Source organism: Nerophis ophidion, linkage group LG05, assembly GCF_033978795.1.
Source record: "Nerophis ophidion isolate RoL-2023_Sa linkage group LG05, RoL_Noph_v1.0, whole genome shotgun sequence".
Lineage (NCBI taxonomy): Eukaryota > Metazoa > Chordata > Actinopteri > Syngnathiformes > Syngnathidae > Nerophis > Nerophis ophidion.
The window spans coordinates 11,351,564-11,376,012 of NC_084615.1; the positions used below are offsets into that span (position 1 = coordinate 11,351,564).

The following is a 24,449-nucleotide window of genomic DNA, read 5'->3' on the forward strand; positions in this document are numbered from 1 at the left end:
AGGTCTACTACACTACTGTATTTAATGTTGTCATGATGGTGGTACTTAATGAATACGTAGGTCTACTACACTACTGTATTTAATGTTGTCATGATGGTGGTACTTAATGAATACTTAGGTCTACTACACTACTGTATTTAATGTTGTCATGATGGTGGTACTTAATGAATACTTAGGTCTACTACACTACTGTATTTAATGTTGTCATTATGGTGGTACTTAATAAATACTTAGGTCTACTACACTACTGTATTTAATGTTGTCATTATGGTGGTACTTAATGAATACTTGGGTCTACTACACTACTGTGTTTAATGTTGTCATTATGGTGGTACTTAATGAATACTTAGGTCTACTACACTACTGTATTTAATGTTGTCATTATGATGGCACTTAATGAATACTTAGGTCTACCACACGACTGTATTTAATGTTGTCATTATGGTGGTAATTAATGAATACGTAGGTCTACTACACTACTGTATTTAATGTTGTCATTATGTTGGTACTTAATGAATACATAGCTCTACTACATTACTGTATTAAATGTTGTCATTATGGTGGTACTTAATGAATACTTAGGTCTACTACACTACTGTATCTAATGTTGTCATTATGGTGGTACTTAATGAATACTTAGGTCTACTACACTACTGTATTTAATGTTGTCATGATGGTGGTACTTAATGAATACTTAGGTCTACTACACTACTGTATTTAATGTTGTCATTATGGTGGTACTTAATGAATACTTAGGTCTACTACACTACTGTATTTAATGTTGTCATTATGGTGGTACTTAATAAATGAATGATTAACAACATTCCTCCATTAAATAGATACACAGTTCAGATACATTTCTATATTACTTAAAAAAAAAACTACTTTTGTTGGATACAATTCTAGCCAAACATTGAATAAAGTCAAATAGAAATAAGACAAGAAGAGAAGTATCCAACACTTCTCTTGTGTAAAATAAATGTGTACAGCAGATATAGATCATCTACATCTACTGTATGATTGTCTAAATGGCTGCACAGATTAAATAAATAAAAAAAATAAGTTAAAATCGATTTTTGATTTTTTTTTTTTTGTTGCTAATAAAAATCGTGATTTATTCGAAAATCCATTTTTTGGACACTCTGAGTAAATGCTGTACATTATTATTACATGACTCCATAAAAGTACAGTAGTTGTTAGTAATACCTTCTATTTTGTTGCTTTATACAATATTTCTGATACAAAAGTTAGTTTTTCTTCCCAAAAACATGTTAAAATTGTGCTGTTTTGGGGCCGAACATCAAAATATTGGATTTCAGTTCAATTCAACGGGCGACATTCATTTGACATACAAGTGATTTGAGTTGAGAGCTGCATCACAGAACCAATTTAGCTGGGGGAGTTGAGGGACCAATGTAGTCTGTAACAGGGTCAAACTGCGGCCACCATGAGAACCAACTGTTGGTAAGTATCAGGTGAAATGGGGAAGTCACCTTGGATGAGGAGTGACGGAGGGAGGGCAGATGAAGAAGAAGTGCTTTGGTGCTGTGAGACACACCTGGCCACACACCTGTGAAACACACCTGGCCACGCACCTGTGAGACGCACCTGGCCATGCACCTGTGAGACGCACCTGGCCATGCAACTGTGAAACACACCTAGCCATGCACCTGTGAGACGCACCTGGCCACGCACCTGTGAGACGCACCTGGCCACGCACCTGTGAGACGTACATGGCCATGCACCTGTGAGATGCACCTGGCCACGCACCTGTGAGACGCACCTGGCCATGCACCTGTGAAACACACCTGGCCATGCACCTGTGAGACGCACCTGGCCACGCACCTGTGAGACGCACCTGGCCACGCACCTGTGAAACACACCTGGCCATGCACCTGTGAGACGCACCTGGCCATGCAACTGTGAAACACACCTGGCCATGCACCTGTGAAACACACCTGGCCATGCACCGGTGAGACACACCTGGCCACGCACCTGTGAAACGCACCTGGCCACGCACCTGTGAGACACACCTGGCCACGCACCTGTGAGACACACCTGGCCACGCACCTGTGAGACTCACCTGGCCACACACCTGTGAGACGCACCTGGCCACGCACCTGTGAGACACACCTGGCCACGCACCTGTGAGACTCACCTGGCCATGCACCTGTGAGACGCACCTGGCCATGCACCTGTGAGACACACCTGGCCATGCACCTGTGAGACACACCTGGCCATGCACCTGTGAGACTCACCTGGCCATGCACCTGTGAGACGCACCTGGCCATGCACCTGTGAGACGCACCTGGCCATGCACCTGTGAGACACACCTGGCCATGCACCTGTGAGTCTCACCTGGCCATGCACCTGTGAGACGCACCTGGCCATGCAACTGTGAGACGCACCTGGCCATGCACCTGTGAGACGCACCTGGCAATGCACCTGTGAGACGCACCTGGCCATGCACCTGTGAGACGCACCTGGCCATGCACCTGTGAGACGCACCTGGCCACGCACCTGTGAGACGCACCTGGCCACGCACCTGTGAGACGCACCTGGCCACGCACCTGTGAGACGCACCTGGCCATGCACCTGTGAGACGGCCCTGGCCATGCACCTGTGAGACGCACCTGGCCACGCACCTGTGAGACGCACCTGGCCACGCACCTGTGAGACGTACCTGGCCACGCACCTGTGAGACGTACCTGGCCACACACCTGTGAGACGTACCTGGCAAAACACACCTGTGAGACGCACCTGTCAAAACACACCTGTGAGACGCACCTGTCCATGCACCGGTGAGACGCACCTGGCCATGCACCTGTGAGACGCACCTGGCCATGCACCTGTGAAACACACCTGGCCATGCACCTGTGAGACGCACCTGGCCATGCACCGGTGAGACGCACCTGGCCATGCACCGGTGAGACGCACCTGGCCACGCACCTGTGAGACTCACCTGGCCACGCACCTGTGAGACGCACCTGGCCACGCACCTGTGAGACGCACCTGGCCACGCACCTGTGAGACACACCTGGCCATGCACCTGTGAGACTCACCTGGCCATGCACCTGTGAGACGCACCTGGCCATGCACCTGTGAGACGCACCTGGCCATGCACCTGTGAGACTCACCTGGCCATGCACCTGTGAGACGCACCTGGCCACGCACCTGTGAGACGCACCTGGCCATGCACCTGTGAGACGCACCTGGCCATGCACCTGTGAGACTCACCTGGCCATGCACCTGTGAGACGCACCTGGCCATGCACCTGTGAGACACACCTGGCCATGCACCTGTGAGTCTCACCTGGCCATGCACCTGTGAGACGCACCTGGCCATGCACCTGTGAGACGCACCTGGCCATGCACCTGTGAGACGCACCTGGCCATGCACCTGTGAGACGCACCTGGCCATGCACCTGTGAGACGCACCTGGCCACGCACCTGTGAGACGCACCTGGCCACGCACCTGTGAGACGCACCTGGCCACGCACCGGTGAGACGCACCTGGCCACGCCCCTTGAGACGCACCTGGCCACGCACCTGTGAGACACACCTGGCCATGCACCTGTGAGACACACCTGGCCACGCACCTGTGAGACGCACCTGGCCATGCACCTGTGAGACGCACCTGGCCATGCACCTGTGAGACGGCCCTGGCCATGCACCTGTGAGACGCACCTGGCCACGCACCTGTGAGACGCACCTGGCCACGCACCTGTGAGACGCACCTGGCCATGCACCTGTGAGACGCACCTGGCCATGCAACTGTGAAACACACCTGGCCATGCACCTGTGAAACACACCTGGCCATGCACCGGTGAGACACACCTGGCCACGCACCTGTGAAACGCACCTGGCCACGCACCTGTGAGACACACCTGGCCACGCACCTGTGAGACACACCTGGCCACGCACCTGTGAGACTCACCTGGCCACACACCTGTGAGACGCACCTGGCCACGCACCTGTGAGACACACCTGGCCATGCACCTGTGAGACTCACCTGGCCATGCACCTGTGAGACGCACCTGGCCATGCACCTGTGAGACGCACCTGGCCATGCACCTGTGAGACACACCTGGCCATGCACCTGTGAGACTCACCTGGCCATGCACCTGTGAGACGCACCTGGCCATGCACCTGTGAGACGCACCTGGCCATGCACCTGTGAGTCTCACCTGGCCATGCACCTGTGAGACGCACCTGGCCATGCAACTGTGAGACGCACCTGGCCATGCACCTGTGAGACGCACCTGGCCATGCACCTGTGAGACGCACCTGGCCACGCACCTGTGAGACGCACCTGGCCACGCACCTGTGAGACGCACCTGGCCATGCACCTGTGAGACGGCCCTGGCCATGCACCTGTGAGACGCACCTGGCCACGCACCTGAGACGCACCTGGCCACGCACCTGTGAGACGTACCTGGCCACGCACCTGTGAGACGTACCTGGCCACACACCTGTGAGACGTACCTGGCAAAACACACCTGTGAGACGCACCTGTCAAAACACACCTGTGAGACGCACCTGTCCATGCACCGGTGAGACGCACCTGGCCATGCACCTGTGAGACGCACCTGGCCATGCACCTGTGAAACACACCTGGCCATGCACCTGTGAGACGCACCTGGCCATGCACCGGTGAGACGCACCTGGCCATGCACCGGTGAGACGCACCTGGCCACGCACCTGTGAGACGCACCTGGCCACGCACCTGTGAGACGCACCTGTCAAAACACACCTGTGAGACGCACCTGTCCATGCACCGGTGAGACGCACCTGGCCATGCACCTGTGAGACGCACCTGGCCATGCACCTGTGAAACACACCTGGCCATGCACCTGTGAGACGCACCTGGCCATGCACCGGTGAGACGCACCTGGCCATGCACCGGTGAGACGCACCTGGCCATGCACCGGTGAGACGCACCTGGCCATGCACCTGTGAGACGCACCTGGCCATGCACCTGTGAGACGCACCTGGCCATGCACCTGTGAGACGCACCTGGCCATGCACCTGTGAGACGCACCTGGCCATGCAACTGTGAAACGCACCTGGCCATGCACCTGTGAGACACACCTGGCCACGCACCTGTGAGACGCACCTGGCCACGCACCGGTGAGACGCACCTGGCCATGCACCGGTGAGACGCACCTGGCCATGCACCGGTGAGACGCACCTGGCCATGCACCTGTGAGACGCACCTGGCCATGCACCTGTGAGACGCACCTGGCCACGCACCTGTGAGACACACCTGGCCACGCACCTGTGAGACGCACCTGGCCACGCACCTGTGAGACGCACCTGGCCACACACCTGTGAAACACACCTGGCCATGCACCTGTGAGACGCACCTGGCCATGCACCTGTGAAACACACCTGGCCATGCACCTGTGAAACACACCTGGCCACGCACCGGTGAGACACACCTGGCCACGCACCTGGCCACGCACCTGTGAGACGCACCTGGCCACGCACCTGTGAGACACACCTGGCCACGCACCTGTGAGACACACCTGGCCACGCACCTGTGAGACTCACCTGGCCACGCACCTGTGAGACGCACCTGGCCACGCACCTGTGAGACGCACCTGGCCATGCACCTGTGAGACGCACCTGGCCATGCACCTGTGAGACACACCTGGCCATGCACCTGTGAGTCTCACCTGGCCATGCACCTGTGAGACGCACCTGGCCATGCACCTGTGAGACACACCTGGCCATGCACCTGTGAGACGCACCTGGCCACGCACCTGTGAGACGCACCTGGCCACGCACCTGTGAGACGCACCTGGCCATGCACCTGTGAGACGGCCCTGGCCATGCACCTGTGAGACGCACCTGGCCACGCACCTGTGAGACGCACCTGGCCACGCACCTGTGAGACGTACCTGGCCATGCACCTGTGAAACACACCTGGCCATGCACCGGTGAGACGCACCTGGCCATGCACCGGTGAGACGCACCTGGCCATGCACCTGTGAGACGCACCTGGCCATGCACCTGTGAGACGCACCTGGCTATGCACCTGTGAGACGCACCTGGCCATGCACCTGTGAGACGCACCTGGCCATGCAACTGTGAAACGCACCTGGCCATGCACCTGTGAGACACACCTGGCCATGCACCTGGAGAGCACATCTCATCACATTCAGTGTGGGGAAACAACATGCAAGTGTTTCCTGGTGACATGAAACATGACTGTCCGAGCAGCTCTCGTCAGAGGAATACATAGTCCGGTCCCGCAAATGAAGACCAGGGCGTCATCTGGGTCACATGACGTGCGTCCGGCGTGGCCGTCACAGACTTTACAGCAGCGGGGAGACGATAATGAGAAGACTCGTGGTCCCAGAATAGATCCACCACAGGGGGGAAGACAACATGCCTGCTCTTTTTTTTTTTTTTTTTTTTAAACGTTGTAGTGGTTACCATGGCAACCTGAAGTCATGGCTGCAGAATACATACTTGTAGGAACACCAGCTGATGGCATCATCAAGTCAAGTCAAGTTTATACAATGCTGTATAAACTTGACTTACACAATCCTTGCGTGTATACTTCGAAAACACGTAAGGAGGCGGGGCTAAGACACCAAAACAACGTACGCTAACAATACGCCAAACCAGGGGTGTCCAAACTACTTCCTCTTCAATTTGGGCCGCCAGACAGCAGCAGTCCAAATAGCGATTTGGTCGTGTACGGAGTTTTTATCTGATAAACTAAGAGTCAGCAGTCCGAGAGCTGCCATTTTGTCGCCCTTGTAAGTAACATTGACAGCAATGTGAATGTGTGCACATCATTTTCTTATATGACCCAATCCAAACAACCTTCCCTAGTCTTGGTGAAAAAAAAAAAATCATCCGGCACCAAAATTCAACAAACATAGTGACACATAACACATGAACTTTGTGAATATTATGAATTATTATATTATAATCATAAAAAATATTAGGGTAAATCATTATATCATATTATAAAAATGTCCAATCAGGCTTAAACAATCAAAAGTACACCCATTGAATTCCATTACAAGAGGTGATGGGAAATATCCAAAACACTCTCTCCGAACGTATCGATTGTTGGCACATTTTAGCTGTTTGATATTTCTGATTGATTAAAAAAAAACAAAAAACATATATATATGTATGTGTGTATGTATGTATATATGTATGTATGTATGTTTATGTATGTATATGTATGTATATATATATATATGTATGTATATATGTATGTATATATATATATGTACATATATATATACTGTATGTATATATATGTATATATCCATCCATCCATTTCTACCGCTTATTCCCTTTTGGGGTTACGGGGGGCGCTGGCGCCTATCTCAGCTACAATTGGGCGGAAGGCGGGGTACACCCTGGACAAGTCGCCACCTCATCGCAGGGCCAACACAGATAGACAGACAACATTCACACTCACATTCACACACTAGGGCCAATTTAGTGTTGCCAATCAACCTATCCCCAGGTGCATGTCTTTGGAAGTGGGAGGAAGCCGGAGTACCCGGAGGGAACCCACGCATTCACGGGGAGAACATGCAAACTCCACACAGAAAGATCCCGGGCCTGGATTTGAACCCAGAACTGCAGAACCTTCGTATTGTGAGGCAGACGCACTAACCCCTCTGCCACTGTGAAGCCTATATGTATATACATACACATATATATGTATATACATACACATATATACATATTTATTTATGTATATATATATATATATATATATATATATATATATATATATATATATATATATATATATATATATATATATGTATATGTGTGTGTGTTTGTATGTATGTGTCAGGCTTGGGCTGTGGATGTTTGTGCATCCTCGATGCAAGGATGATGTGGGACGAGTCAGGCATGAATTCAGGTACATGATTTATTAAATAAACAAACACTATAATCAAAAATAATCAAACTAAGGGCGCTCACAAGGAGGTATAAAACTTGGCTACAAAATATAAACAGGAAACAAAAACACTTGCTCGATTGGCATGAATGAACTATGAACATACAAAACAAAAATAGCACTGTGGCATAAATACATAAACTTACTCGGCATGGAACTGTGGGCGAGGACGTGAAGGTTTGAACAGCATGGATAGGGTGCGTGCGAGTGTGAGGATCCCAGGAAGAAGACAAGAAAAAGAGTGACTTAAATAGCTGTGATGATTAGTGAAAACAGGTGAGGCTGAGAACAAGGACGTGACAGGTGAAAACTAATGAGGTTGGCATGGAAACAAACAAAACCAGGAAATGCAAAACGTGACTGATTGTCCAAAATCAAAAACATAACATGACAAAACAAAACATGATCCATATGTGTGACAGTATGTATGTATTTATATATGTATGTATATCCATCCATTTTTCCATTTTCTACTGCTTAACCCCTTTGGGATCGCGGGGGGGGGGGGGGGGGGGGGGGGTGGCGCCGGAGCCTATCTCAGCTACAATCGGGCGGAAGACGGGGTACACCCTGGACAAGGCTCAAGCATCTCCCGCGACCCCAAAAGGGACAAGCGGTAGAAAATGGATGGATGGTGGAGGACTCCACTCTGCAAAAACGGGGGGTTTATTATACTATCAGAAGAACCCTAAAATAGAATAGAATAGAATGAACTTTATTGTCATTATATTTGCATATGACGAGATTAAAGTCTCCAACTTAAGGTGCGGTAGTGGGAACCAATATGGGGTGAAATAAATGACATAAGAGGTAATAAAGGAAAAACTAACAATTGAAATAAACAGACTACTATCCAATAAAAATAATAAGCAATTCTGTACAATATACAAAACTCTATAGAAGTACAAAATACAAATACTGTACAATATACAGAGCAAGACAGGAGTACCGAAGTAATAAATAACAATCAGTGACGGACATATTGCACTCGAAGGGTAGTATTGCACAGTAGGGTATTAGGGCATTATATTGTATAGGGGTGAATTATTATTATTATTATTATTATTATAAGTTAGAGTTCAACATGGTGACACCTTTGGGAAAGAAGCTGTCTCTGAGCCTGTTTGTTCTGGCTCTGATGCACCTGTAGCGCCTGCCTGATGGTAGCAAGTCATAATCGAGCCAGTGGACGAACAAGTTTTGTGTTTGTTTTTTCTCCAGGGATAGTGTCGCTGGTGTCCTTGTCCGTCCTGTCGTACGAGCGCTACGTCACCGTGCTGCGCTCCTCCCAAGTGGACATGTCGGACTTCCGGAAGGCCTGGTTGTGTGTGGGGGGTTGCTGGCTCTACGCCCTCCTCTGGACGCTGCCTCCGCTGCTGGGCTGGAGCAGCTACGGGCCCGAGGGCCCCGGCACCACCTGCTCGGTGCAGTGGCACCTGCGCTCGCCCAGCAGCGTGTCCTACGTGGTCTGTCTCTTCCTCTTCTGCCTGCTGCTGCCCCTCCTGCTCATGCTCTACTCCTACGCACGCATCCTCATCACCGTCAGGCGGGTGAGTTCTCGCCGTCCGCACTCCGCTCCTCCTGTCTACTTTTTTTGAGCCAAATAACTTTTTTTTTTGCATTGAAAAAATGCAGAGGCACACCACCGGCAGAAATCATTAAAAACACAAACTCAGTTGACAGTAAAAAGTCGTTGGATATGACTTTAAAGCATAAGCAAGCATGCATGACTATAGCTCTTGTCTCAAAGTAGGTGTACTGTCACCACCTGTCACCACCTGTTGAACTTTTTTGCTGTTTTCCTGTGTGTAATCTTTTATTTCTTGTCTTGCGCTCCTATTTTGGTGGCTTTTTCTCTTTTGTTGGCAGTTTCATGTCTTCCTTTGAGCGATATTCCCCAAATCTACTTTGTTTTAGCGATCAAGAATATTTCACTTGTTTTTATCATTATTTGTGTGGACATTGCTGATTGTCATGTCGTTTTTGGATGTACTTTGTCTTTGCTCCACAGTAAGTCTTTGCTGTCGTCCAGCATTCTGTTGTTGTTTACTTTGCAGCCAGTTCAGTTTTAGTTTGTTCTACATAGCCCTCCCTAAGCTTCAATACCTTTTCTTAGGGGCGCTCACCTTTTGTTTATTTTTGGTTTAAGCATTAGACACCTTTTTCCCTGCACCCTGCCTCCCGCTTTTCCCCAAATCTACAAAGCAATTAGCTACCTGCTGCCACCTGCTGATATGGAAGAGTATTACACAATTACTCTGCCGATCTCCAGACAGCATCGACACTCAACAACAGCACATTTGCAGATTATAAATTATAATTACTAAATATTTTTAACCCATCCATCCATCCATTCATCATCTTCCGCTTATCCGAGGTCGGGTCGCGGGGGCAACAGCCTAAGCAGGGAAACCCAGACTTCCCTCTCCCCGGCCACTTCGTCTAGCTCTTCCCGGGGGATCCCGAGGCATTCCCAGGCCAGCCGGGAGACATAGTCTTCCCAACGTGTCCTGGGTCTTCCCCGTGGCCTCCTATCGGTTGGACGTGCCCTAAACACCTCCCTAGGGAGGCGTTCGGGTGGCATCCTGACCAGATGCCCGAACCACCTCATCTGGCTCCTCTCCATGTGAAGGAGCAGCGGCTTTACTTTGAGTTCCTCCCGGATGGGAGAGCTTCTCACCCTATCTCTAAGGGAGAGCCCCGCCAGACGGCGGAGGAAACTCATTTCGGCCGCTTGTACCCGTATGTATTTTTAACCCAATTAGGTGAAATTAGATCATCTCCCACGGCACACTAGTGTGCCGCGGCACAGTGGTTGAAAAACACTGCTGCAGGTGGCACTGATGCGTATTAGCGCCAACTGCTCCTCCACTCGGCACTCAAAAAGTGCCAATATCCCACCTGGGCCATCAAAAAAGGGGAACAACAAGTACAAAACTGTCAGGGGTATTTGATGTCGAACCCCAGGATGCAGAGAAGGAGGCAGGCATTGCATGGGAAAACATGGTTTTAATTTAAAATACTAGAACTAGAGCAAACAAAGGGTACAAACAAAAAGCGGACACATGGGCGGAAAAACAAACTAAGGGTCTTTAGCATAGAAGTTAGCAAGAAACAAAAAAGGACCTAGCGTGGAAGCTAGCGGGTAGCCAACAGGAAAAACTGGAAATGGCTAATGCTAACAAAAACAGCTTACCGCTACGACGACCAGGACAAGATGTAGCACGACAGGTAATAGCTGAAATGATGCCAGACACGACAGGTAGCAAAGACACAAGAGTGACATGAGGCAATGACAATACAAATGACAATACAAATAGGAGCAGGCTGATTGGCAACAGGTGTGGCCAGGTGCCAATCAGCCGCAGCTGAGGAGGAACACAGCACTCAGGGAACAAGACAGGAAGCTGACAAAATAAGAGCACTAGACAGGAACTAAAGGCAGGAGATACTAAACACAGAGGAAACAGACAAATGCAGAGGAAAAAACTAAAACATAGACAAACTGTCAGGGAAAAGCCTGACAAAAACAAGGCAAAGAGAACAAAGAAGAAACTCAAAAAGAAAAAGCTGAAATAAATAACAATGAGGTTATAACCTTAACATAAATTAGAATAAGTGAACCAATACAGCGGGTCATCAAGAAACACCAAATAAACACAAGAGTTCAACCTCACACAAAAACAAGACACTCTCTTGTACATTCAAAAGTCCAAATAGAACAAGACAAGAAATGCAAAGTCGATCCGGTGGCCATGTACTGCTTGCCTGTGTATCGGCTGGGGACATCTCTGCGCTGCTGAGCCGCCTCCACTTGGGATGGTTTCCTGCTGGCTCCGCTGTGAACGGGACTCTCGCTGCTGTGTTGGATTCGCTTTGGACTGGACTCTCGCGACTGTGTTGGATCCATTATGGATTGAACTTTCACAATATCATGTTAGACCCGCTCGACATCCATTGCTTTCCTCCTCTCCAAGGTTCTCATAGTCATCATTGTCACCGACGTCCCACTGGGTGTGAGTTTTCCTTGCCCTTATGTGGGCCTACCGAGGATGTCGTAGTGGTTTGTGCAGCCCTTTGAGACACTAGTGATTTAGGGCTATATAAGTAAACATTGATTGATTTACAAAATCCCATTTAAATCATGCAGAAAATCCTATAAGAAAACCAGAAAGAATGTGAAAAAGAGACACCTGGAAGGTTTACAAGAAGCCTAAAACAAAAATCCCAACAGGGAGTCTTCAAATCAGCCATATCAGATCATTGCAAAATAAAGAATCACATCATGGACCGAGACAGCGGCAAAGTCATCGGCACAGAAAGTAGCACATTCAAACGATCGACTAAGTAGGCGATTGAACATACCTGGGACTCCCTCCTCCATTAATCGTCAAGCGGTGGGGGGGTAACACACCCGATAGACTTGACAGGTCCGTCTGGTTGGCCATGCCTATAAGAACAGCTGACAGGCGAAACATCTCAGGTAAAGATTGCATCTAATATACCAAAAATATTGTCTGATTACAAGAACATCTGAAAAAGTATAGCTACGAGCTAATAACCCAGCTAATGAGCTTCCAGTCCTGCACAATTTGCAGGTATTATTTTGTACAACGTATACACAATCCTGTTAGCTAGCAAACGACCTCCTAGAGGTAATGACATTAGCATTAACTAACCAGCTAACTAATCATTAGGCTAACAAACTCACAGAAATTCAAACACGTTATTGATGGAGAATTTTGTTGTGCTCTCATGTAAGCTATTTTGTTAACTAGGTAATTAACTAATGTTGCGTTCTGACCCGTTCTTCCTTCGGTCAAAGCCCCCCAGGTTCTTTTATGACACATAAGCTGTTTTTAAATCAATAAGAGACAGAGGTTGCTCATTTTGATATTTTATAACCAAAACGCCTTGGGAGATCAATCTAGATACAACATTTCAAAGGCACGGTCCGAATTGATCTAATCCTAAAATGGCCGTTTCTCCCTCCTCACTCACTCTCACCCGCCCCTCTTCTTCTCCTCCCTACCTCGGACAGTTGAGATAACAGATTGTTATGTCTTCATTCCAACATTCCAAATTCGAGGTCGATGTAAAAGGCTCACACTTCAGCTGTTGTAAAATCTGACGAGGAAATAAAAAGACCACCAAATCCAACACTAACTAACTGCATTACTAGTTTTAAACTAACGAAGACACTCAAAATCAAGTCACCAGTTAGTTAGCTGGCTAGCTATACTTATCTACAAATCAAACCAACTAAAACTAGTCTTTTTATCCCAACCTGCTTGTTAACTTACTAAGACCAATTCGAATGTAGTTACTAGTTAAAAAAAAGTCTCACTTGCTAGCTGACTAGCTTATTATCTACTGTATAACTAGCTACAAGCTAGTGTAAATAACCTCAATTAAAAGACGATGTCGCCTTCAATGGCAGTTTTGAACAATAGGAAACGTGAGGACAATTTGCTGGCGTTATTTTGTACAACGTATACCCAATCCTGCTAACTAACAAACTACCTCCTAGACGCAATGACATTAGCATTAACTAACCAGTTAACTAATCACTAGGCTAACAAACTGACAGAAATCCAAACAAGTTATCGGTGGAGAATCTTGTTGTGCTCTCATGCAAGCTATCTTGTTAACGAGCTAATGAACTAACTAACTGCAATACTAGTTTTAAACTAACCAAGACACTCAAAATCGAGTCACCAGTTAGTTAGCTGGCTAGCTATACTTATCTACAAATCAAACCAACTAAAACTAGTATTTTTATCCCAACCTGCTTGTTAACTTACTAAGACCAATTCGAATGTAGTTACTAGTTAAATAAAGTCTCCCTTGGTAGCTGACTAGCTTATTATCTACTGTATAACTAGCTACAAGCTAGTCTAAATAACCTCAATTAAAAGACGATGTCGCCTTCAATGGCAGTTTTGAACGATAAGAAACGTGAGACAATTTGCTGGCATTATTTTGTACAACGTATACACAATCCTGCTAACTAACAAACTACCTCCTAGACGCAATGGCATTAGCATTAACTAACCAGTTAACTAATCATTAGGCTAACAAACTGACAGAAATCCAAACAAGTTATCGGTGGAGAATCTTGTTGTGCTCTCATGCAAGCTATCTTGTTAACGAGCTAATGAACTAACTAACTGCAATACTAGTTTTAAACTAACCAAGACACTCAAAATCGAGTCACCAGTTAGTTAGCTGGTTAGCTATACTTATCTACCAATCAAACCAACTAAAACTAGTCTTTTTATCCCAACCTGCTTGTTAACTTACTAAGAGAAATACGACTGTAGTTACTAGTTAAATAAAGTCTCACTTGCTAGCTGACTAGCTTATTATCTACTGTATAACTAGCTACAAGCTAGTGTAAATAACCTCAATTAAAAGACGATGTCGCCTTCAATGGCAGTTTTGAACAATAGGAAACGTGAGACAACTTGCTGGTGTTATTTTGTACAACATATACACAATCCTGCTAACTAACAAACTACCTCCTAGACGCAATGACATTAGCATCAACTAACCAGTTAACTAATCATTAGGCTAACAAACTGACAGAAATCCAAACAAGTTATCGGTGGAGAATCTTGTTGTGCTCTCATGCAAGCTATCTTGTTAACGAACTAAAGAACTAACTAACTGCAATACTAGTTTTAAACTAACCAAGACACTCAAAATCAAGTCACCAGTTAGTTAGCTGGTTAGCTATACTTATCTACCAATCAAACCAACTAAAAACTAGTCTTTTTATCCCAACCTGCTTGTTAACTTACTAAGACCAATTCGAATGTAGTTACTAGTTAAATAAAGTCTCACTTGCTAGCTGACTAGCTTATTATCTACTGTATAACTAGCTACAAGCTAGTGTAAATAACCTCAATTAAAAGACGATGTCGCCTTCAATGGCAGTTTTGAACAATAGGAAACGTGAGACAACTTGCTGGTGTTATTTTGTACAACATATACACAATCCTGCTAACTAACAAACTACCTCCTAGACGCAATGACATTAGCATCAACTAACCAGTTAACTAATCATTAGGCTAACAAACTGACAGAAATCCAAACAAGTTATCGGTGGAGAATCTTGTTGTGCTCTCATGCAAGCTATCTTGTTAACGAACTAAAGAACTAACTAACTGCAATACTAGTTTTAAACTAACCAAGACACTCAAAATCAAGTCACCAGTTAGTTAGCTGGTTAGCTATACTTATCTACCAATCAAACCAACTAAAAACTAGTCTTTTTATCCCAACCTGCTTGTTAACTTACTAAGACCAATTCGAATGTAGTTACTAGTTAAATAAAGTCTCACTTGCTAGCTGACTAGCTTATTATCTACTGTATAACTAGCTACAAGCTAGTGTAAATAACCTCAATTAAAAGACGATGTCGCCTTCAATGGCAGTTTTGAACAATAGGAAACGTGAGACAATTTGCTGGTGTTATTTTGTACAACGTATACACAATCCTGCAAACTAACAAACTACCTCCTAGACGCAATGACATTAGCATTAACTAACCAGTTAACTAATCATTAGGCTAACAAACTGACAGAAATCCAAACAAGTTATCGGTGGAGAATCTTGTTGTGCTCTCATGCAAGCTATCTTGTTAACGAGCTAATGAACTAACTAACTGCAATACTAGTTTTAAACTAACCAAGACACTCAAAATCGAGTCACCATTTAGTTAGCTGGCTAGCTATACTTATCTACCAATCAAACCAACTAAAACGAGTCTTTTTATCCCAACCTGCTTGTTAACTTACTAAGAGCAATACGACTGTAGTTACTAGTTAAATAAAGTCTCACTTGCTAGCTGACTAGCTTATTATCTACTGTATAACTAGCTACAAGCTAGTGTAAATAACCTCAGTTAAAAGATGATGTCGCCTTCAGTGGCAGTTTTGAACAATAGGAAACGTGAGACAATTTGCTGGCATTATTTTGTACAACGTATACACAATCCTGCTAACTAACAAACTACCTCCTAGACGCAATGACATTAGCATTAACTAACCAGTTAACTAATCATTAGGCTAACAAACTGACAGAAATCCAAACAAGTTATCGGTGGAGAATCTTGTTGTGCTCTCATGCAAGCTATCTTGTTAACGAGCTAATGAACTAACTAACTGCAATACTAGTTTTAAGCTAACCAAGACACTCAAAATCGAGTCACCAGTTAGTTAGCTGGCTAGCTATACTTATCTACCCATCAAACCAACTAAAAACTAGTCTTTTTATCCCAACCTGCTTGTTAACTTACTAAGACCAATTCGAATGTAGTTACTAGTTAAATAAAGTCTCACTTGCTAGCTGACTAGCTTATTATCTACTGTATAACTAGCTACAACCTAGTGTAAATAACCTCAATTAAAAGACGATGTCGCCTTCAATGGCAGTTTTGAACAATAGGAAACGTGAGACAACTTGCTGGTGTTATTTTGTACAACGTATACCCAATCCTGCTAACTAACAAACTACCTCCTAGACGCAATGGCATTAGCATTAACTAACCAGTTAACTAATCATTAGGCTAACAAACTGACAGAAATCCAAACAAGTTATCGGTGGAGAATCTTGTTGTGCTCTCATGCAAGCTATCTTGTTAACGAGCTAATGAACTAACTAACTGCAATACTAGTTTTAAGCTAACCAAGACACTCAAAATCGAGTCACCAGTTAGTTAGCTGGTTAGCTATACTTATCTACCAATCAAACCAACTAAAACTAGTCTTTTTATCCCAACCTGCTTGTTAACTTACTAAGAGAAATACGACTGTAGTTACTAGTTAGATAAAGTCTCACTTGCTAGCTGACTAGCTTATTATCTACTGTATAACTAGCTACAAGCTAGTGTAAATAACCTCAATTAAAAGACGATGTCGCCTTCAATGGCAGTTTTGAACATTAGGAAACGTGAGACAATTTGCTGGTGTTATTTTGTACAACGTATACCCAATCCTGCTAACTAACAATCTACCTCCTAGACGCAATGACATTAGCATTAACTAACCAGTTAACTAATCATTAGGCTAACAAACTGACAGAAATCCAAACAAGTTATCGGTGGAGAATCTTGTTGTGCTCTCATGCAAGTTATCTTGTTAACGAGCTAATGAACTAACTAACTGCAATACTAGTTTTAAACTAACCAAGACACTCAAAATCGAGTCACCAGTTAGTTAGCTGGTTAGCTATACTTATCTACCAATCAAACCAACTAAAAACTAGTCTTTTTATCCCAACCTGCTTGTTAACTTACTAAGACCAATTCGAATGTAGTTACTAGTTAAATAAAGTCTCACTTGCTAGCTGACTAGCTTATTATCTACTGTATAACTAGCTACAAGCTAGTGTAAATAACCTCAATTAAAAGACGATGTCGCCTTCAATGGCAGTTTTGAACAATAGGAAACGTGAGACAATTTGCTGGTGTTATTTTGTACAACGTATACACAATCCTGCTAACTAACAAACTACCTCCTAGACGCAATGACATTAGCATTAACTAACCAGTTAACTAATCATTAGGCTAACAAACTGACAGAAATCCAAACAAGTTATCGGTGGAGAATCTTGTTGTGCTCTCATGCAAGCTATCTTGTTAACGAGCTAATGAACTAACTAACTGCAATACTAGTTTTAAACTAACCAAGACACTCAAAATCGAGTCACCAGTTAGTTAGCTGGTTAGCTATACTTATCTACCAATCAAACCAACTAAAAACTAGTCTTTTTATCCCAACCTGCTTGTTAACTTACTAAGACCAATTCGAATGTAGTTACTAGTTAAATAAAGTCTCACTTGCTAGCTGACTAGCTTATTATCTACTGTATAACTAGCTACAAGCTAGTGTAAATAACCTCAATTAAAAGACGATGTCGCCTTCAATGGCAGTTTTGAACAATAGGAAACGTGAGACAATTTGCTGGTGTTATTTTGTACAACGTATACACAATCCTGCTAACTAACAAACTACCTCCTAGACGCAATGACATTAGCATTAACTAACCAGTTAACTAATCATTAGGCTAACAAACTGACAGAAATCCAAACAAGTTATCGGTGGAGAATCTTGTTGTGCTCTCATGCAAGCTATCTTGTTAACGAGCTAATGAACTAACTAACTGCAATACTAGTTTTAAACTAACCAAGACACTCAAAATCGAGTCACCAGTTAGTTAGCTGGTTAGCTATACTTATCTACAAATCAAACCAACTAAAACTAGTCTTTTTATCCCAACCTGCTTGTTAACTTACTAAGACCAATTCGAATGTAGTTACTAGTTAAATAAAGTCTCACTTGCTAGCCGACTAGCTTATTATCTACTGTATAACTAGCTACAAGCTAGTGTAAATAACCTCAATTAAAAGACGATGTCGCCTTCAGTGGCAGTTTTGAACAATAGGAAACGTGAGACAATTTGCTGGTGTTATTTTGTACAACGTATACACAATCCTGCTAACTAACAAACTACCTCCTAGACGCAATGACATTAGCATTAACTAACCAGTTAACCAATCATTAGGCTAACAAACTGACAGAAATCCAAACAAGTTATCGGTGGAGAATCTTGTTGTGCTCTCATGCAAGCTATCTTGTTAACGAGCTAATGAACTAACTAACTGCAATACTAGTTTTAAACTAACCAAGACACTCAAAATCGAGTCACCAGTTAGTTAGCTGGCTAGCTATACTTATCTACAAATCAAACCAACTAAAACTAGTCTTTTTATCCCAACCTGCTTGTTAACTTACTAAGACCAATTCGAATGTAGTTACTAGTTAAATAAAGTCTCACTTGCTAGCCGACTAGCTTATTATCTACTGTATAACTAGCTACAAGCTAGTGTAAATAACCTCAGTTAAAAGACGATGTCGCCTTCAATGGCAGTTTTGAACAATAGGAAACGTGAGACAATTTGCTGGTGTTATTTTGTACAACGTATACACAATCCTGCTAACTAACAAACTACCTCCTAGACGCAATGACATTAGCATTAACTAACCACTTAACTAATCATTAGGCTAACAAACTGACAGAAATCCAAACAAGTTATCGGTGGAGAATCTTGTTGTGCTCTCATGCAAGCTATCTTGTTAACGAGCTAATGAACTAACTAACTGCAATACTAGTTTTAAACTAACCAAGACACTCAAAATCGAGTCACCAGTTAGTTAGCTGGTTAGCTATACTTATCTACCAATCAAACCAACTAAAACTAGTCTTTTTATCCCAACCTGCTTGTTAACTTACTAAGAGAAATACGACTGTAGTTACTAGTTAGATAAAGTCTCACTTGCTAGCTGACTAGCTTATTATCTACTGTATAACTAGCTACAAGCTAGTGTAAATAACCTCAATTAAAAGACGATGTCGCCTTCAATGGCAGTTTTGAACATTAGGAAACGTGAGACAATTTGCTGGTGTTATTTTGTACAACGTATACCCAATCCTGCTAACTAACAAACTACCTCCTAGACGCAATGACATTAGCATTAACAAACCAGTTAACTAATCATTAGGCTAACAAACTGACAGAAATCCAAACAAGTTATCGGTGGAGAATCTTGTTGTGCTCTCATGCAAGCTATCTTGTTAACGAGCTAATGAACTAACTAACTGCAATACTAGTTTTAAACTAACCAAGACACTCAAAATCGAGTCACCAGTTAGTTAGCTGGTTAGCTATACTTATCTACCAATCAAACCAACTAAAACTAGTCTTTTTATCCCAACCTGCTTGTTAACTTACTAAGAGCAAAACGAATGGAGTTACTAGTTAGATAAAGTCTCACTTGCTAGCTGACTAGCTTATTATCTACTGTATAACTAGCTACAAGCTAGTGTAAATAACCTCAATTCAAAGACGATGTCGCCTTCAATGGCAGTTTTGAACAATAGGAAACGTGAGACAATTTGCTGGTGTTATTTTGTACAACGTATACACAATCCTGCTAACTAACAAACTACCTCCTAGACGCAATGACATTAGCATTAACTAACCAGTTAACTAATCATTAGGCTAACAAACTGACAGAAATCCAAACAAGTTATCGGTGGAGAATCTTGTTGTGCTCTCATGCAAGCTACCTTGTTAACGAGCTAATGAACTAACTAACGCCAATACTAGTTTTAAACTAACCAAGACACTCAAAATCGAGTCACCAGTTAGTTAGCTGGCTAGCTATACTTATCTACAAATCAAACCAACTAAAACTAGTCTTTTTATCCCAACCTGCTTGTTAACTTACTAAGACCAATTCGAATGTAGTTACTAGTTAAATAAAGTCTCACTTGCTAGCCGACTAGCTTATTATCTACTGTATAACTAGCTACAAGCTAGTGTAAATAACCTCAATTAAAAGACGATGTCGCCTTCAGTGGCAGTTTTGAACAATAGGAAACGTGAGACAATTTGCTGGTGTTATTTTGTACAACGTATACACAATCCTGCTAACTAACAAACTACCTCCTAGACGCAATGACATTAGCATTAACTAACCAGTTAACCAATCATTAGGCTAACAAACTGACAGAAATCCAAACAAGTTATCGGTGGAGAATCTTGTTGTGCTCTCATGCAAGCTATCTTGTTAACGAGCTAATGAACTAACTAACTGCAATACTAGTTTTAAGCTAACCAAGACACTCAAAATCGAGTCACCAGTTAGTTAGCTGGTTAGCTATACTTATCTACCAATCAAACCAACTAAAAACTAGTCTTTTTATCCCAACCTGCTTGTTAACTTACTAAGACCAATTCGAATGTAGTTACTAGTTAAATAAAGTCTCACTTGCTAGCTGACTAGCTTATTATCTACTGTATAACTAGCTACAAGCTAGTGTAAATAACCTCAATTAAAAGACGATGTCGCCTTCAATGGCAGTTTTGAACATTAGGAAACGTGAGACAATTTGCTGGTGTTATTTTGTACAACGTATACACAATCCTGCTAACTAACAAACTACCTCCTAGACGCAATGACATTAGCATTAACTAACCAGTTAACTAATCAGAAATCCAAACAAGTTATCGGTGGAGAATCTTGTTGTGCTCTCATGCAAGCTATCTTGTTAACGAGCTAATGAACTAACTAACTGCAATACTAGTTTTAAACTAACCAAGACACTCAAAATTGAGTCACCAGTTAAATAATAAATAATCGTAATAGTTAGCTGGCTAGCTATACTTATCTACCAATCAAACCAACTAAACACTAGTCTTTTTATCCCAAGCTACTTGTTAACTTACTAAGAGCAATACGAACGGAGTTGCTAGTTAAATAAAGTCTAGCTGACGATCTTATTATTTACTGTATAACTGGCTAAAGCTAGTGTAAGTAACCTCAGTTAAAGGCCTACTAAAAGCCACTACTAGCCACCACGCAGTCTGATAGTTTATATATCAATGATGAAATATTAACATTGCAATACGGCCGCTTTAGTTTACTAAATTACAGTTTTACATTTCCCGCGGAGTTTCTTGTTGAAAACGTCGCGGAATGATGACGCGTGTTTGTGACGTCTCGGGTTGTAGCGGACATATTAGCCCAGCACCACTAACAGCTAAAAGTCGTCTCTTTTCATCGCATAATTACAGTATTTCGGACATCTGTGTTGCTGAATCTTTGGCAATTTGTTCAATTAATAATGGAGACGTCAAAGAAGAATGCTGTTGGTGGAAAGCGGTGGATTGCAGCTGCCTTTAGCAACCAAAACACAGCCGGTGTTTGTTTGTTTGTTTGTTTGTTGTGAAGCTTTAACACAGAGCGGTTGAGCGAACATGTTTCTCTACGTCAACCAGCAAGTTTTTGGATGGGAAAATTGCAATATCAAGTCAGTTCTTAGTGGATTATGCGACCTCGTCCTGCAGTTGTCAAAAAGGCAGCTGTGATCTTGGCTCCTCGGCTTCTCTGAGACACTGGCGTTCACCGCAGTCATCTGACTTTCCGGTATGACTTTACAATCTCATTAAAACAATAAGCAGATAAGGGATCTTCCAGAATTATCCTAGTAAATGTGTCTAATTAAATCTGAAACGCTCACCCTGCCGCCGCCTGGAGCCGTCTCCTTTTCTTTTCTTTTTTTTGTGCTTCACTCTAACTTTCCTCATCCACCAATCTTTCATCTTTGCTCAAATTAATGGGGAAATCGTCACTTTCTCGGTCCGAATCGCTCTCGCTGCTGGTGGCCATGATTGTAAACAATGTTCAGATGTGAGGAGCTCCACAACCCGTGACGTCACGCGCACATCGTCTGCCACTTCCTGTAGAGGCAAGGCTTTTGTTTATTAGCGACCAAAAGTTCTCTACTAAATCCTTTCAGCAAAAATATGGCAATATTGTGAAATGATCCAATATGACACTTAGAATGGACCTGCTATCCCCGTTTGAATAAGAAAATCTCATTTAGTAGGCCTTTAACTTACTAAGAGCAATACGAATGGAGTTACTAGTTAGTTAAAGTCTCACCCACTAGCTGAGTATCTACTGTATAACTACATAAGAGCTAGTGTAAGTAACTTCAATTAAAAGGTGATGTTGCCTTCAATGGATGTTTGGAACAATTGGAAACGTGAGACACTGGTGGGTAAGTGATAATACTGCTCGAGGGAGGAAGTAGGGCGAGGTATTCAGGGCCAAGTGAGTGAGTGAGTGAGTGAGTGAGTGAGTCACGCTCTTACATAAAAGAAGGCGTCATCGCAATGATTGCAAATGAAGGCGTGTTCCTTCTCTGCGTGAACTCTGACGCCGCCATCATCGAATCATCCAGCCGCCAGGTATTTTTAGCTGGTCTTCAAGAACCATCTTCCTCTTCGCGCCCGAGGGAGCGGCGGTGCTGGATAGCGGTGGGGCATCGCAGACTTGGTGACTGTTTCCTCCTCAGCAAGACCTCAGCCTCAGGCTTTTGTTAGAAACTCATTGAGGTCAAAAACACCATCACTGTCGCTATTCTCTCCGGGGCTTTGAACGCATCACATCCACACGGTTGTAGTGCAGCACTGGACAAGTCATTAGGTACACACCCCCTTTCCTTATTTGGGTGGAGCTCAACGCCGTGCTGTCTGCTGATTGGTTGTTGGAGACTACTTACTTCCCTAATACAAAGCCCACAAGCAGTGAAGTTGTCACCCTGTGTAAATAAATGCCAAATAAAAACAAATCCTTTTCAACTTATATTCAATTGAATAGACTGCAAAGACCAGATATTTGATCTTCACACTGACAAACTTTGGTATTTTTTGCAAATATTAGCTCATTTGGAATGTGTCGCCTGCAACATGTTTCAAGAAAGCTGGCACAAGTGGCAAAAGAGAGTGAGAAAGTTGAGGAATGCTCATCAAAGACTTATTTGGAACATGGCACAGGTGAACGGAATAGTTGGGAACAGGTGGGTGCCATGATTGGCTATAAAAGCAGCTTCCATGAAATGCTCACTCATTCACAAACAAGGACGGGGCGAGGGGTCACCACTTTGTCAACAAATGCCTGAGCAAATTCTCGACGGGCTATTGCAAGAAATTTAGGAATTTCACCATCTACGCTCCGTAATATCATCAAAGGCTACAGACAATCTGGAGAAATCACTGCACGTAAGCCATGATATTACGCACCTTGGATTCCTCAGGCGCTACCGCATCAAAAAGCGGCATCAGTGTGTAAAGGATATCACCACATGGGCTCAGGAACACTTCAGAGAACCACTGTCAGTAACTACAGTTGGTCGCTACATCTGTAAGTGCAAGTTAAAACTCTACTATGCAAAGCCAAAGCCATTTATCAACAACACCCAGAAACACTTTGCTGGGCCCAAGCTCATCTAAGATGGACTGATGCAAAGTGGAAAAGTGTTCTGTGGTCTGACGAGTCTACATTTCACATTGCTTTTGGAAACTGTGGACCAAAGAGGAAAAGAAGCATCCGGACTGTTGTAGGGTGAAAGTGTTCTAGGCAGCATGTGTGATGGTATGGGGGTGTATTAGTGATTGTTGTAGGGTGAAAGTGTTCTAGGCAGCATGTGTGATGGTATGGGGGTGTATTAGTGATTGTTGTAGGGTGAAAGTGTTCTAGTCAGCATGTGTGATGGTATGGGGGTGTATTAGTGGCCAAGGCATGGCTAACTTACACATCTGTGAAGGCACCATTAATGCTGAAAGGTACATACAGCTTTTGGAGCAACATATGTTGTTATCATGGCCGCCCCTGATTATTTCAGCAAGACAATGCCAAGCCAGGTGTCACAACAGCGTGGCTTCATAGTAAAAGAGTGCAGGTACTAGACTGGCCTGCTTGTAGTCCAGACATTGAAAATATGTGAAGGCTAAAATATGATGCAGGAGACTGTTGAACAACTTAAGCTGTACATCAAGCAAGAATGGGAAAGAATTCCACTTCAAAAATGTGTCTCCTCAGTTCCCAAACCTGCACTGAGTGTTGTCCAAAGGAAAGGCCATGTAACAC

The 24,449-nt window shown here is 44.0% G+C and overlaps 1 protein-coding gene and 1 long non-coding RNA gene across 2 annotated transcripts in view; one reads left to right on the plus strand and one right to left on the minus strand.

Annotated features, from left to right (window-relative positions):
* The window catches only part of tmtops3a (teleost multiple tissue opsin 3a), a 39,300-nt gene that overhangs the window by 5,371 nt on the left and 9,480 nt on the right, over nucleotides 1-24,449 (plus strand). The window contains exon 2 of the mRNA XM_061900007.1: nucleotides 9,166-9,494. Within this exon, the coding sequence (XP_061755991.1) occupies nucleotides 9,166-9,494 (329 nt within the window). The remainder of the gene's footprint in view (nucleotides 1-9,165; nucleotides 9,495-24,449) is intronic.
* Nucleotides 10,934-22,973, minus strand: LOC133552659 (uncharacterized). The gene is made up of 2 exons (XR_009806738.1): nucleotides 22,673-22,973; nucleotides 10,934-12,406 (listed from the first exon to the last, which is right to left on the minus strand). It is a non-coding gene; the product is annotated as an uncharacterized LOC133552659 (long non-coding RNA).